Genomic DNA, 14,856 nt, shown 5'->3' with positions numbered 1-14,856 from the left:
AATGTGATCTTGTCATCCAATGTATTGAATAAGACGTAAATACTTCAACTACCGCACTTCACGTCCAAAAATGATATTTGTAAGTTCAAATTCGAAAGAAGCAAAAAGAAAAAGGTTCTCACATTTGGCCCGGGATGGCACACATGCCCCCATACATGTTGATTAGGAATTGCTTTGAGAAGTTGCTTTCTTTTAAGTAAACCTTTAAGGAACTACAGTTTTCATTGTTCAACAGAAACCTATTCAAGCTAATGGTCACGGATGTTGTGACGTGCCTATATTGTTATGTGGTTTGATTTCCTGGTTGATCAGGTGCGCGAAACTTTTAGAAATAGGTTATGAATTATAAATGATGAGTTAGATTTTGATACTGTAAATCGGTCTAAATCATCCACACTGTCTTGTTGCCTAATAATGTGTTTCCAAAGCTGTGGTTATACACTTGTTGATATTGTTCGAGAACTAGAAAAGAAATAGGGTCCATTCATCACTGAGAATAAGGACCAGCAAAATATCTTCCACCTTATCATAACTGCATGAAATAAAATTTTGAAAGCACATTGTACGATTAAAATAAATGTCTACAGGAAAATCACAGGTTGATAACAGGACTTATGCGCTATAATATCGACTTCACCTCACTATAGACAAGTGTACAAGTTTGACTATACATGATAAAAAGGCAGTTTGTTACCAGTTCAAAAGATATGAGATTTTTAATATTGTACAACGTCTAGAAAACATAGCTACATAGCAAATAATAGCTAACATAAATGGAACAACATTGTCATGGTTTATCTTATGTCTCTCCCAGTTTTTTTCTTACCAAGATTTGACATTTATTTTTCTTTCCACATCCCCCCTCTCTCTCTCTCTCTCTCTCTCTCCAGACAATATGATGTCCAACGGCGTGGACCTGACGGATGCGAGGCTGACCGAGTCCCCTACGACGTTCCCGCGACTAACCACCAACCGGACAGCAAGAACGCGTTCCCTCTTTTGCAGATCGACGAACCTTCCCATCCGAACAATGAAATACCAACAACACGAGACGCTATATCAGGTACTGACTCACCATTCGTTGTCAGAAACTTTCCTGTGTTGAGAAAAGTTAAATCTGCTGTTGTAGGCATCGGGTCACCGAAAAAAGTCACAAGACCGGTCAGTCGGCATGACTCCACAGCTCCACTCGTCGAACACCAAGCATCCATTTTCCGCGATCGATGGAAAGATAAATCGCGAACAGCGGCAGACGATATCGACGCTAACCGTTTATCGGCAGACAGTGATAATTCTGATGTAAGGCATCCCGATCGATTAACGACGTTGAATGAGAACGATGTGAACGTACCAAATGGCAAGCTACCCACCAAGTTAGAGACACTTCCATCGAGGATGTATCCTGCACAGAGTGTGATGGAGACTCCATCGAGCAAAAGATCCAATAAGAGACCAGATTCATCAACACCTTTATTCGATAGCGATTCAATATCAAGTTCAGAAGCATGACGAAGTATATTGACTGCTCTCGTGAAGGCTACTTTACACATTACAAACTGTTTACGACTGTATTTTGAAGTAGAAAAATATCAATTGGATTGAATATTACATTTAAAGATATAGATTACTTCTTTTTCTTAGAGAGGTTTTGAATTGTCCAATAAATCGGTAGTCGTGACACCTATTTACGGTCGCACCTGATCGGCCGATTTCGCAAAGGGGAATGATATAATATCCCTTAATTCCAGTGTTTTATTCATATCACGAAGCGGGACCTCAGCCGGAACAAAACCACCCCAAAAAATTATAATCACATTTTGAAGTTTTAATTCTATTTAATGTCTTACAAAATTCGGTCGTAATCAGGTCTTAAAGATAGTGTGGGATGCCTCAATGTGCTCGGTGAGACTGCAATAAATCATTGGAAAACAAGAATAATGTCAAGATCAACATTATTTATTGATAAAGTACAAATATCATAAAGAACTAATTTGAAATGAATGCAATATTTTACACATTTCAAATACATGTAAGCCTATTTATTTATTTTCTAGCTATGTGTAGCTTAACTGTGACGGACTCAAATGATTCACACTGTTAGCTATTGTTATGACTATTGGTCATTTAAGATAAAGTTGAGTTCTGGTCATTCAATAATTGTAATGTGAAAGAAATCAGGTGGAAGCGATTGGAAAGTTTGATCATACAGTACATAAGTATTGGTAATACTGTGTGGTTTTGGAATCATGAAGTTATAAGAAATTGGCCCATTCTTGCTAAGAGTCACATGCACTGTATACAAAGAAAAGTGCATACGCGATTACATTAAGATGCGGCATGAAATTGTGGTTCATAACCTTTAGCTGTCTTGTCATATTTCGAAAATGATGGTATTTGAAGAGCCATCCTTTTTAATGGACATTCTTCCTGTGATATCCTTCTAAACTAACATAAAAAGAAAGAAAAATATCACGAATTATGTTTCACCTTTCCCAGAACTCAACCTTCTCTTTTAAAAAGCGTGCGTTGAGCAGGTAGGCATATCAAAGAGGATTGTTGATGAATATACAAAGTGGGAAATGTAGGATTATGAAATTGGTAGGAAATCTCAGTTATTCACGATCAAAATATAGCCTCGAACAGCTTAGAAGGTCCGACTTTGAGGAACCGCGGTACCGTATGTCACTCACTGTGTTGTTCGTGCTCTGCCTGTACATCATCACTGCTGTGATATATTATACACCTTTTTTTAAACACGGAGTTACTGTGCCTGCAAATGCTACAATTCACAAGTAAAATTGGATGCAGAAATTGAAAGCCCGCGTCAATTTTCGTACAACACACCCTTTTCACTGTATTGCCTTATCTGTTTGGAACAATTGCACCCATGTCATACGAAACCAAAGACGACATATCCGTGATGAGTAATACCTTTATATCACCTTGCAAGGGATGGACTTGTGCACCGGCGACAATTGCTTCGATTTCTTGACACAAAGGAAATGTTTTACTTGTACACCTTGGGGCCGTTCCTTGAAACCGTCTTAAGTCTAACTTCTTAGACATCCCATTGGAACGTGTGTTATATCAGGGATGTCCCCGAACTTAAACTTATGGCGGTTTCGAGAAAATGACCCCTTAACTCTAACCCTGTATCTAACCCCAACACTAAAACTAAACCTAATTTAAAAACCAATTGCATCTGTAAACCCTAAACGTGTTTTTTTACCAAATGAATCCCGGAGCAAATGTCGCAGGAGCACAATTTAATGTCGCATCAACACTTAACTTACCTCGTCCATTAGTGTCTTATAACCGTTGCACATTGCGTCATTTATACTGCGTTAAAACATGCGCCAATCACTCTTGCGAGGTCAGTTAATGCATACGTCAGTAATTCAACGCAATGGTTTCACTCTTCATTTATAATACCACCGTTTTCTTTAATGACGGCACACTCATATTGTGCGTCAAAGATCACTAGCCGATGGCGCAGTCTTACGTCATTTGTGACGCCTCGGGTGCAACGGGCATCCCTCATAGGGTATTTGTAGCATTTCACGTAATATGTAAATCAGGTGGTAGTTCAAAAAATCGGGCATTCACCTGGCAATTGTTGCTCACCTACAGATAATTTTCTGAAATAAGTTTCGATTCTATTAGGCATAATACCGTAGGTGTATCGCCTCATTGCATTGTAGCGTATTGTTTTTAAGAAACCTTGTATTTTTGAACGCGTCAATGGAAACTCACAATGGACGAAGAAGATACATTTGATGATAAAAGCTTGCAACTCAAATAATTAATCAAGGCGCTATACCGTGTATTATAACTGCTGACAATGAATTAATTCACTAGTATACGCTTCCGAGGAGCATTACAGCCAAACTCGATTTTACAGGCGCTCACAATTATGTTCTCATCCTATACCGGGTTATGATAATTAAAATACCCGCGTTACATTTGGACAGCGCATACTGATTATAATTCTATGCGCATTGCAATTAAATGAAATCAGTTTACATCAATACAACACTTTTTCGAGAAAAGGTATGTCTCCAGTACTGTCTTAAAGGTATCAAAAATAAATATTTACCCGTTTAACACATATTTACTTACGGAACAAATTCAATTTGTAGACAGCCACATATCTGTTTTTCAATTTTTATATATGAACGTTTGTAAAACCACTGTCTTTATCGCAAGGAAGAGAATACAACATGGAGTCAAACCTGCTTTAGTGTTTGATCAAAGCTGTTACGACTTAAGGCAGTATCATTCATAACGTATCTACCTTTGACGGATCAGGCATTTGCTCAATTGTTATCATCTGTAAAGCGTTGTTTTGCTTGTAAATATTTTGTCACTATTTATTACAAATAGATAATTATCTATCTTTGAAAAGAGTTATCCTTTTATAAGAACGGCCGAGAGAAATATTTTTCAGCTTTGTAATTAAAGTTAAAAAATGACGTGCCTTTATGAATTATGATTATTATGCTGATTTTCATTCGGTTAGAGACGAAAATAATCAACTTTAAACCAATATCATGGCATTTGAGTCTTTATTTGTTTCCTTTGCTATCTTGTGTTTGGAATTATCAGTACATTCATTACATCAATATATTAAGAATATGATATCATAATTACCATTTATTCAAAACATTCCCTTTTCCATTTATTTTACGATTTGTGTCTCTTGGTCTTTTGTTCACTATCCGTTTTCAAATAATCTTTATTTCATATCTTCTTTTCTTCTCTTTCTTTCGCTTTATCGCTTTATCTCTTTCTCTCTCTCTCTCTCTCTCTCTCACTCACTCACTCTCTTTCGCTCTCTCTCTTTTTCTCTCTCTCTCTCTCTCTCTCTCTCTCTCTCTCTCTCATTCTTTATTCCTCTTCATCTATCTGTTTCTCTTTTTGTGGGAAGTTTTCCATTATTTCAGCTTTCCATTTTTTTTTCTACTTTTTGGGAAATCTAATTTAACTGAATACATTACGGTAATACATCATTCATAAGAGACTAAATATTGATTTTAAAATGAAACAATATATCTATCATAACAAGATGACACTATATATTTAGCCACTTTTACGTTTAATAGTTTGGCAGTATGCAAAAAATAACACGATTTTATTTCAAAATCGTTAAAGAATAAAAACTATATTTTTTTGGTGAACAACAATTCGGAAAGTTGTTCCAATTATGTCAAAAAAGACTAACCACTTCATCAATATGGGATTCACATAGATCTATAAAAATATGCAAGTTTAAGATATTACTTATAATTTTTGTTGACTCTCTCATCAACCTGTTCGTCTGACTTTCCTTCTTTTACACATAAAAAAGAGAACTGATTGCAATCGAATGACAATGTCTAGCGCCCTCTCAGATTTGTTTTCACCAGTATCATATTGGAGCTCACCACAGAGCCAACTGTTTCTCTTTTTCTCTCATGCTCCAGACCTAATTTTAAGTACTGCGATATGTCTGATGAGTAGAAAAAGAGGGAAGGGGGTGATGGTTGGGTGGGGATGAGGGAGGGTCCTTCCGAGTAAAGGTCCCCCCCCCCCACTTAGTATTGATCACAGGGTCCTTCTAGAATTAAAGGGTTTTGTTTAAAATGTTTGCCATGTGTTTGTCAATGGATAATTGTTGTTTTAAACATCTTGACACTTTTTCCAATTGATTGGTGTTTATTCTTTTTTTCTTCTTCTTCTTAAATATCCTTAACGGTTAACAACGAAATAAGTAAAACAGTTATTAAACCTCAGATAGACTTGAGATTGCACAGAAGTGACGCCCCATTACCGTCTCCGATCCGATTGAAAACCAACCGATTCTTAACTATTCGGGTTATTGCAGTTGTGTTGTTTGGTGTTTTAATAGTAATATCTGAGATTTGTAAGGCGCCGAATTCACTTGAAATCAAGTGCTCAAGGCGCACCTGTGAAACAAAAATACCCCCCCCCCCCATAAGAAAAAAGAAGAGATCAAATAACAGTATCTGCATTATAAACAAGAGAACATATTTAAGATAGAACAAACAAAAATGATAAAACAATAATAACTATACTCCGAATTAATTTGAAATACTTCAACCGATCTGCTATTTCGAATCTCTCGAGGGAGAGCATTTCACAAGGAAGGCCCTGTATGAGCTAAGGTCCCCCCCCCCCCCCACTTAGTACTTGGCACTCAGGAAGAATTAGAGTATTTCATTATACAGAATAAGACAGAGATATCATTCATGACGATCATAATATCTTGAACAGGCGATTGGCATCGATCATCAAAGCCATGTCATAGGTGAAATACCGAAAATGATACCAATATTGTCTTTTTCTTGCTCAACTAAAAATATGTAAGGTAGGGCATTTTTGTCTGTCAGCAGTAAGTCGCCCACTCTACGTTCTCTGAGCTCTGACTGTCGTTTCTTGACATGAAAGCGGAGCTAGAACTTCCTGAAAAATAACATGTCGGACCTATTCCCGCTTTAAACAAAAAGCCGAACACACAACTTAAAATCCCTGAAAGTCCTTTTTCAAATTCTGAAAAACATTGTGCTTGCATCAACACTCCAACATAACCGAAAGTCTTACCGAAGCTGTGACATCATAACAATCCATTTTTAGAATTTCTCAATATTTTCTTCATTTTCCGAAAGAGCCTAAAAAATAATGTCCGAATGTTGAAAACTAATTGGAGATGTTAAGTATTGGCCGAGATATGACCACCTGACTAAGATATATGCCATATTTTATTCAGATGATCATATCTCAGCCAATACTTAATATCTTCAATTAGTTTTCAACATTCAGACATTATTTTTTATGCTCTTTCGGAAAATGAAGAAAAGATTGAGAAATTCTAAAAATATTGTTTTTCTTAATGACGTCACAGTCTTCTCCACTCTCATGTGTATAGCAAGGTAAGATCTTCGGGAAAGAAGATGATTCTATACTTGAATGTTGAAGTATCTACCAATGTGTCAAATTTCCGTTGATTTTACCTTTTATAGGTGACCCTTTCCCCAAATGTGCCTATTCACCCCCACCCCCAATCCCCTACCCATGCACTTTAGAAGACGCCGCCCCTGAGAGGGAGAAGGGAAATCCCCTTTTCTTCCCGGCCTTGGAAGTAAAGGGTGTTTCCGCTTAACCCGAGATGAACCGAGATGAACCCGCAGTTCTCTAACCCTCGGTCTGCATGCATCGTACAGGTACGCGGGTATAGTGTTATATACATGATTGTTTTATCAACATAATAAAAATAACCAGGACAGTCCGGCAAATCAATAATAAACTTGTTAAAAAACACCTCTGAAATGTTTTGTATTATGATAAAATCTTTCGAATAAACGAGGTGTGCTTTGTAACTAGTTTGTTGCGTGGTAGTGGCAGGCAAAACCTTCTAGTCGGACTTTGGCCTTCAGTTAGCTCCGCTTAGCTAGTAGTGCATGTGGCTCGTGCTATCCCCGATGCGATGCATGGGCAAAGAGCGAAGCTCTGTTTGTTCTTGTAGCGCTCTGTCAATTTGCATTTCTAGACGAAATCTTGATTAAATATAACAGGAGCAGCATCAAAAACATTGGCTGAACATTCAAGGGATAAATGCACAGGAGTTAATCACTCACGAGAATTAGTAATCGATCTATGAGGAAGTAAACGCCTGACTGTGTTGTAAACAACAGTGCCTGAATTCACGTGAGAAATACCAAGCTTCATGGATGCTATGATGATTTGCCCATAGTGAATGCTTATGTACGAGTGACATGTAAGTATTGGAGATTCTCCGAACATCTAGTAGCTATATGTGTATCATTTGGTTCTCATTATTACTATCTATAGTATACACGGGATCTTCTGTAATATGAAAACGAACCCTCCGAAACAGATGCCTCTATTGTCGATGATTCACACGGCCATGAGCATGATTTGTAGGCTCACATCAACATTTACTTTCCCATAATGTGTTTGTCGGTTTCCATACTTGCCTATGATGACATGTTAGACCTAATCCCTGAAATTATGGAATAGTTTGAAAATCTTTTTTAAACTCAAATGAGGTTTTTGGAAAATAATGATATGATACTAACATGACGAAGAAAGTGACGTGATAGGGAAGCAAACAAACACAATCATTATGGGAACGTAAATGTAGCATTTTTGCGTGTGGTTGTGCAAAATGGTATCCTCAAGTGGAGGAAATCGGTCATAATAAACCATCCTTTGTTCGTGTCTCAGTGTTAATCTTGAAGTTGATACTCCATTCACAGAAAAGAGAGGACACCAAACCGACATCAGACCTATAAACAATCTAACAAACAAAACAAACGAAAAGTTATTACGAATGGACAATAATTGGTCGGTTTTTAGTCATTATCGAGTCTGTGCTATGACCGTGTTACGAGCTACGTTATATTCATCTGCTAATACACCATTGCCCATACCCTTGGAATAATCGTTCTCACCTTTTCATCAATAATTGTCACTTTATGATTTATTCTGGATAGATAGAGATTATATCTTCTCAGAACTTTATCGATCAAACTATATGGCTATTTAGATTGATCAATACAGTTCTGAGAAGATACACACTTTATTCTTATATTACCATTATCATAGTAAATTATGTAAGAAAACTTTAGTCTAGTACTTCAGGGGAAAGCTTCTTGAATACAAGTTTTGACATTTTCCTTTCCATGAAGGCATGACAAGTCAGTTAGTTATACCTTTTTTCACACAAAATATGAAACAATACAATTGTAAAGGAAGCTAAGTGAATTTAGAAACTCCTGTCCATTTTATATTACAACTGTCCTTTAAGATCATTGTTTGTTGGCGAAATGAAAAAGGGCTACTGAAAGCAATTCTGTTTATGTTTAAGCAAGGGCAATTAAATTGGGCTGTACTTCTCTAAAAGCCAATGTGTATACAGAACATGACAGAATTGTATAAATGTGAGTGAAAGGCGCAATTAATTCTACAACGTGGCTAGATATTGCAGTAATTCAAATAATGTTGCAGGTTTCACATCCTGTTATTATTCCACTTGTGTGTTGGTGTACTTTTAAAAGTACGTAACCTTTCACGAAATAAAAAAAGTCTAATACTAGATTGTCTTTGAGGACTTAATTACCAACGTTGTATAAAGGCTTTAAAATACACCTGCATAAAATGTTGAATGGAGCAGGGACAGGATGAGGTGATAAACTTGAGAGAGTATTTTTTCGTTCTCGAATATAATTTTTTTCTTTCTCTTTTTAAATGACACAAGGGAAAATGCCATTGGAATTTGACCTTCTTTCTCCTCGCATAATTATGTGCATTCTATATATATTCTTCATTATTATATCCATTCCGTAACAATATCGATTCTGTGATATTGAAGTTATAAAACTTGGAAACATAGTATGTTTGCATATTTCTGCGGGCGAATAAAGGTCCGAACGTTGAATCTACCTTATGATCATAATCTATAGTGTGTGTTGCTAAGACAGATATGCAATAACAAAAATTAAAGAAAGGTATAACGCACGATTAGTTGATCTGTAGGTATCACGTAATATCAATCTCTCACTCGCGTAAAAATAATCAATATTGTGCAATAAAAAACATTCCATTGACATTACCATGGGTTTTCTTGCTCAAACCCAATGGCATTATACTGTAAGTAAGGGTATTTCCCAGATTTACTACAAAACTAAAACTTCCTCTCATCTTTGTTTTTCATTTCCTTTTCTGCTTTAAAGGTAAAGACCAGTATTGGAAACGCCCCAATTTCAAAAAATGAAATGGAAGCTCTCATTACCAATCATGTGAAAGAATATGTTTTGACTAATACATGATGATAACAAATTTGCCGGGAAACCACCTACTAATTCATATATTTTGTAAATTTGTTTCTCTCATGGTCTGTGAGAGATATAGGGTAGTCCCATATACATCTTTCTGTGTATAGTGCTTGTAACTTTACGAAGAATGGGCCAAATTTCTTATCATTTTGATGATTCCAGAACCTTGCAGATGCTAGATGCTAGATGATCAACCTTTTCTGATCGATTCCACAACGTTTCTTTCACAATGCAATCGCATGACCATAACTGGTCTTTACCTTTAACCTGCAATTTCTTTTAATATAGAGATGATATTCTAAAACGTTCACAACCAACCGGGATATATAACAGGAAATGAACTAGCTCAGACATAGGTACAAATTTTAACAACAAAATAATTCATGCCCCTTGTAAATTTGATGGTAACTCAAGAATGAAAGGTGTACTGGTTGGATTAGGAACTTCGTTGAATACTTTTATATAGATGTGAGCTTTATTATGTCACATTCTCGAGAAACAGAAATCGGGACAAATCAATTTGAATTGTACAAAACTTGGTAAGAGTTTGAATATTTTAGTTGTTGGGAACTCCGGTGTTAACTCTATGACCTCATGTAATGCATACCGTTTGTTTCGTGGTATTTGTATACACTTTAATACTTGAAAAATTTACTTAATCTACAATTGATTTATCTAACATTTACCATTGTACAGATCTCTCCCCCCTCCCCCTAAACAAAGGAAGAAAGGGAGGAAAGGTCCGCGTGATTTTAATCTATGTTTTGAAGCATTGCTCGTAATGTCATGATGTATTCCAATATTTTTCAGTTTACCCGTCAATTGTTATTACCATTCATGTGTCTCATTTTCGTCCGCAGATTAAACAGCATTGGTCCAAACATGGAGCCTTGTATGAATTCAAACGGGACGTATAACTGCTCCATAGGTTTTCCCGTATTCAGTGTAACCCAACCATCTTGGTGTTTAGAATCTACGACAGGTATGTCAAGAGAAAGAAGTGAATTATTTTTACTATTAAATTTACAAAAAAAGTGTAATCAATTAATAATGAGTGTCACGATAGTATTCATGATTATAATGAAGAATTCAGAATCAATTTCAACTTATATTTTAGTAAAGTACATTTTATTTGTTAGTTTCATTATAGTTTAAAGAGATACCATAACATTCAGATGCAGTTTCACTTTCTGTTTCAGCTAAGTTAGGTTAATAGGTTCATTTTTTTTCTTCAATGAATATCAATTAAAAATCACAACTAATGAAAAGTGCATATTCTTTGAATGATATGGAATACAAATTAAGCAACAACACAACATTAGGCCGGGGACGGGCAGTTGTAACTTTGTCCCTCTCCGACAAGCCGACAACGCGAATTTTGTTTTCTTTAATTGATTTATTATACTGCTCAGTGCACACGAGCTCGTAACACTTTCCCTAATATGACACATAACCATCTAAATTAGAATATATGATTCTTCTTGTTAATGTTCTTTTTTTCCTACTTATCAGTAACCAAGAATTTAAACTAAACGGCATGCATGAAAATATGTATGTATCTTTGTGCAATCTTTGTGACAGTCTACATTCCACTTTAGCTAACATAATGTTGCGCAAGGGAATCTCATATAACCCGAGCTTGACGGTGTCACATGTTTAGGCCTAGATAATTTCCCGAGGTTCCGAGCTCCGACTAACATGATTTTACCAAAATGACGAGTTGTGATACCATACCGGTTTTGTTGTCATAGCAATCAGGGGGATCCAGAATTTGAGAATGGGGGACACAATTTTTTAAAAACTGATGAGAAGAAAGAATAGATGGCACATTATCTCAGGTGCCTTTTAGGCAGAAAATTGGAAAGGGGCACATATTATTTGGTTTTATTACCAGTTTTATTAACTTCCACATACCTGTCTTTAAACAAATACATAACATAATTCTAAAAAAACGTATCAATGTAAAACACAAACATTAACATTACATACTCATTACAATGGTAATAAACAATATTAAATGAATTTAAATAGTCTACACAAAATAATGGAAACATAAGTGGAGGGGATCTATTTAAAGCAAGGCTTGTATTCTATAAACCTCTCGGTGAAAAAAAAGTTTAGTCACAATCTAGATAATAACAAACTTGGTAGAAAAGACACTTACTTTAGCACTATAGGTAAAAGTGGGTTTCACTTCTTAAATAGGAACTAAAAGCAACTTACAGAGATAGTCTATGAGCAAAAGTAATTCGAAAAAAATATATAAATAATGCGGTTGAACTAAATCCGAAAGGAATAAACTTGTCCCGATGGAAAAAAATTTTCTTTCTTTTTTATTGTTCTCACTAATCATCATAATACGAATGCGTAATTCTGGTATAATAATGAACTGGATGACATGTAATGCAACCAATGCTCACTCTGAAACATGTAAATTATTCATAATAACCGGCAGGGCTATTCCTAAACACAACACCATGCTTGGTATCAAAAACACATCTTAGGTCCAATAAAATATCGAATATGCCTAATTAGGGCAGATTTGAAGAGAGAGTGTGAAAAAGGGTCAATACATCAAAATATTAAACCAATATTTTTCATGAATTTCGTAAAGTTTTGTTTGTTTCTATAACTTATTTACACGAATATGATAAATCTATCCATGCGCTAGAAAATTGTCTTCACTGTTATACCCAGTTTGAAAGATCTTCAATACACTCCGTTTTTATTGTTTTTATGTGTAAGCCCTATATCAATTATTATGAAAAATGTAGTATCTACTTAGCATGATGTTACGTTATGAGTTTGTATTTTTATTTCGAAGAAGAAACTTTATTGGTATGCACATACACTGTGAGGACTGATCATTGCTAAATTATAAAGTGACAACACTTCTTATATGTTAGATCAAACATTTGTAACTGTGTATAGAGTTGGATCCAGCAATATTGAAGATGAAATTCTTATTCCTCAGACCTGTACTACAATTATTTAATTTCGAGTGTGCTTTACGTGTACGTTGTCGTTGATAAATTTGAATTTTATTCTGTACTTTGTATTCTGTTTTTAACATGATCCTAAAGAATTTTAAGATATCAACTCACGGGCAATTTCAATACTCTTTGGTATAATATAATATAAATAACTCATATCGCGGTCATCTCGGTAACAGGTATCTTAATATCATGATATCGAACCAATATTATTAATGAATTCCGTAAGGTTTTGTTTGCTTCTATAACTTGTTTACATAAATATGATATATACATATATATCCATGCGCAAGAAAATTGTCTTCACTGCTATACCCAGTTTCAAAGATTTACAATACACTTCGTTTTTATTGTTTCTATGTGTGAGCGTTATATCAATTATATCAACTATCACAGATGAGCCTTCAACAACCATCACAGATAGTATTACTACTTTGGTATCGAATATTACAACATCCCTCTTTACGGAGCCAACTACCAGTAGCAGAGGTAAAAATGGTCAGATTATGTTTAATGAGAAGTTTTTAAGTTTTGGTAAAAAAGGGGGAAATTGTCAGCCTTTCTTTTTGTGTATATCAGTTCGAAAGAGTATCATAGTAAGTATGAATAATGACTTATACAAATCAACTTATGTAGACTCGACACACTTGATTTATTAAAAAAATGGTCTTCATTAATGAATATATGGTTTTGATATATAAATATGCGCAAAAAAATTGACTTCACTGTTATACCCAGTTTCAAAGATTTACAATACACTTCGTTTTCATTGTTTTTATGTGTGAGTGTTATATCAATTATATCAACTATCACAGATGAGCCTTCAACAACCATCACAGATATTATTACTACTTTGGTATCGAATGCTACAACATCCCTCTTTACGGAGCCAGCTACCATTAGTACAGGTAAAAATGGTCAGATTATGTTTAATGAAAAGCTTTTAAGTTTTGGTTTTAAAAAAGGGGAAAATTGTCACCCTTTTCTTTTTTATATATCAGTTCGAAAGAGTATCATAGTAAGCATGAATAATGACTAATACAAATCAACTTAAGTAGACTCGACACACTTGATTTATTTAAAAAATGGCCTTCATTAATGAATAATTATATGGTTTTGATATATAAACTTTTGGTATAAACCGAGAAGGGTTGGGAGGGCGGGGGGGGGGGTACAGTCCTTATAGTGCATCTTACAATCGGGTAGAGAGGGGAGGGGGATTTGATAGGTTCTTATAGTACAGGTGCATATAATATGTTTGTAATATTGTGTATTATAGTTGTACATATATAATGTTCATTCCATATTGTGTGTTATGCTCATGTCTGTTGAATAGACCAGTTCACGGTTAGCACATGGCTGCAATGACCCCGAATATCCACAGAACTTCAAAACATGAAGAGGTCCCACCTTGTACATTTTGAAATCATCACTCCTACAGCGATGGAGATGCTACATACTGTACTTAGCATTTCATGCTAAATATATTACTCATTGCGGATGTAGTATCGAAAATAATATCGCTAGTGATATTCGTTTGTCTCGCAATGTGGTAGACCAACGAATATCACTAGCGATATTATTGACCACATTGCGAGACAAACGAATATCACTAGCGATATTATTTTCGATACTTAGCCTTTGTTTCCCCTTTATAAAGAATACTTCCACTTGTGTATTATGGAGTGCTCTGCTTGTGCATAAATGAATAATGATTACATAACTTTCATGAGCACGTATCCAGTATTCCGTCTCAGTGTATTTCACAATTTGTTCTGCAAAGACCTTTATCTGCTCATGCTCAGACTGCAACCGACCTTTCTTTCCTTGTTTCTCTTGTTCCTTTCCTTATTATGGACCTCTACGAAGAACAGAGCCATTATATTAATGACTCTGAATAGGGCAACTCAGCCGTTTAATTGTTTGAAGTACATGTTTCTATCATAATTTGTTTTTTTCATAAAAATCATGTTTTTTATATGTAAAGTAAAACCAAACCAAACAACATC

At 35.3% G+C, this 14,856-nt stretch overlaps 1 protein-coding gene and 1 long non-coding RNA gene across 3 annotated transcripts in view; both read left to right on the top strand.

Moving 5' to 3' along the window:
- Positions 1 to 4,546, top strand: part of LOC586461 — a 28,165-nt gene extending 23,619 nt beyond the window's left edge. The window contains exon 4 of the mRNA XM_795300.4: positions 891 to 4,546. Coding sequence (XP_800393.1) covers positions 891 to 1,509 — 619 coding nt within the window. The 3' untranslated portion in view covers positions 1,510 to 4,546. The remainder of the gene's footprint in view (positions 1 to 890) is intronic.
- Positions 4,547 to 7,170: 2,624 nt separating this feature from the next.
- On the top strand, positions 7,171 to 13,794 carry LOC105446868. Of its 2 annotated transcripts, XR_973887.2 has the most exons (4): positions 7,171 to 7,774; positions 10,715 to 10,836; positions 13,244 to 13,336; positions 13,663 to 13,794. It is a non-coding gene; the product is annotated as an uncharacterized LOC105446868 (long non-coding RNA). The 2 variants fall into 2 exon arrangements; XR_004061836.1 differs by lacking the exon at positions 13,244 to 13,336 and having other exon boundaries at positions 7,176 to 7,774.
- The last annotated feature ends 1,062 nt before the right edge of the window (positions 13,795 to 14,856 follow it).

The sequence above is a fragment of the Strongylocentrotus purpuratus genome, unplaced genomic scaffold (genome assembly GCF_000002235.5).
Source record: "Strongylocentrotus purpuratus isolate Spur 01 unplaced genomic scaffold, Spur_5.0 spur5_scaffold_6, whole genome shotgun sequence".
NCBI lineage: Eukaryota > Metazoa > Echinodermata > Echinoidea > Camarodonta > Strongylocentrotidae > Strongylocentrotus > Strongylocentrotus purpuratus.
This window is presented reverse-complemented; position numbering and strand designations above follow the sequence as displayed.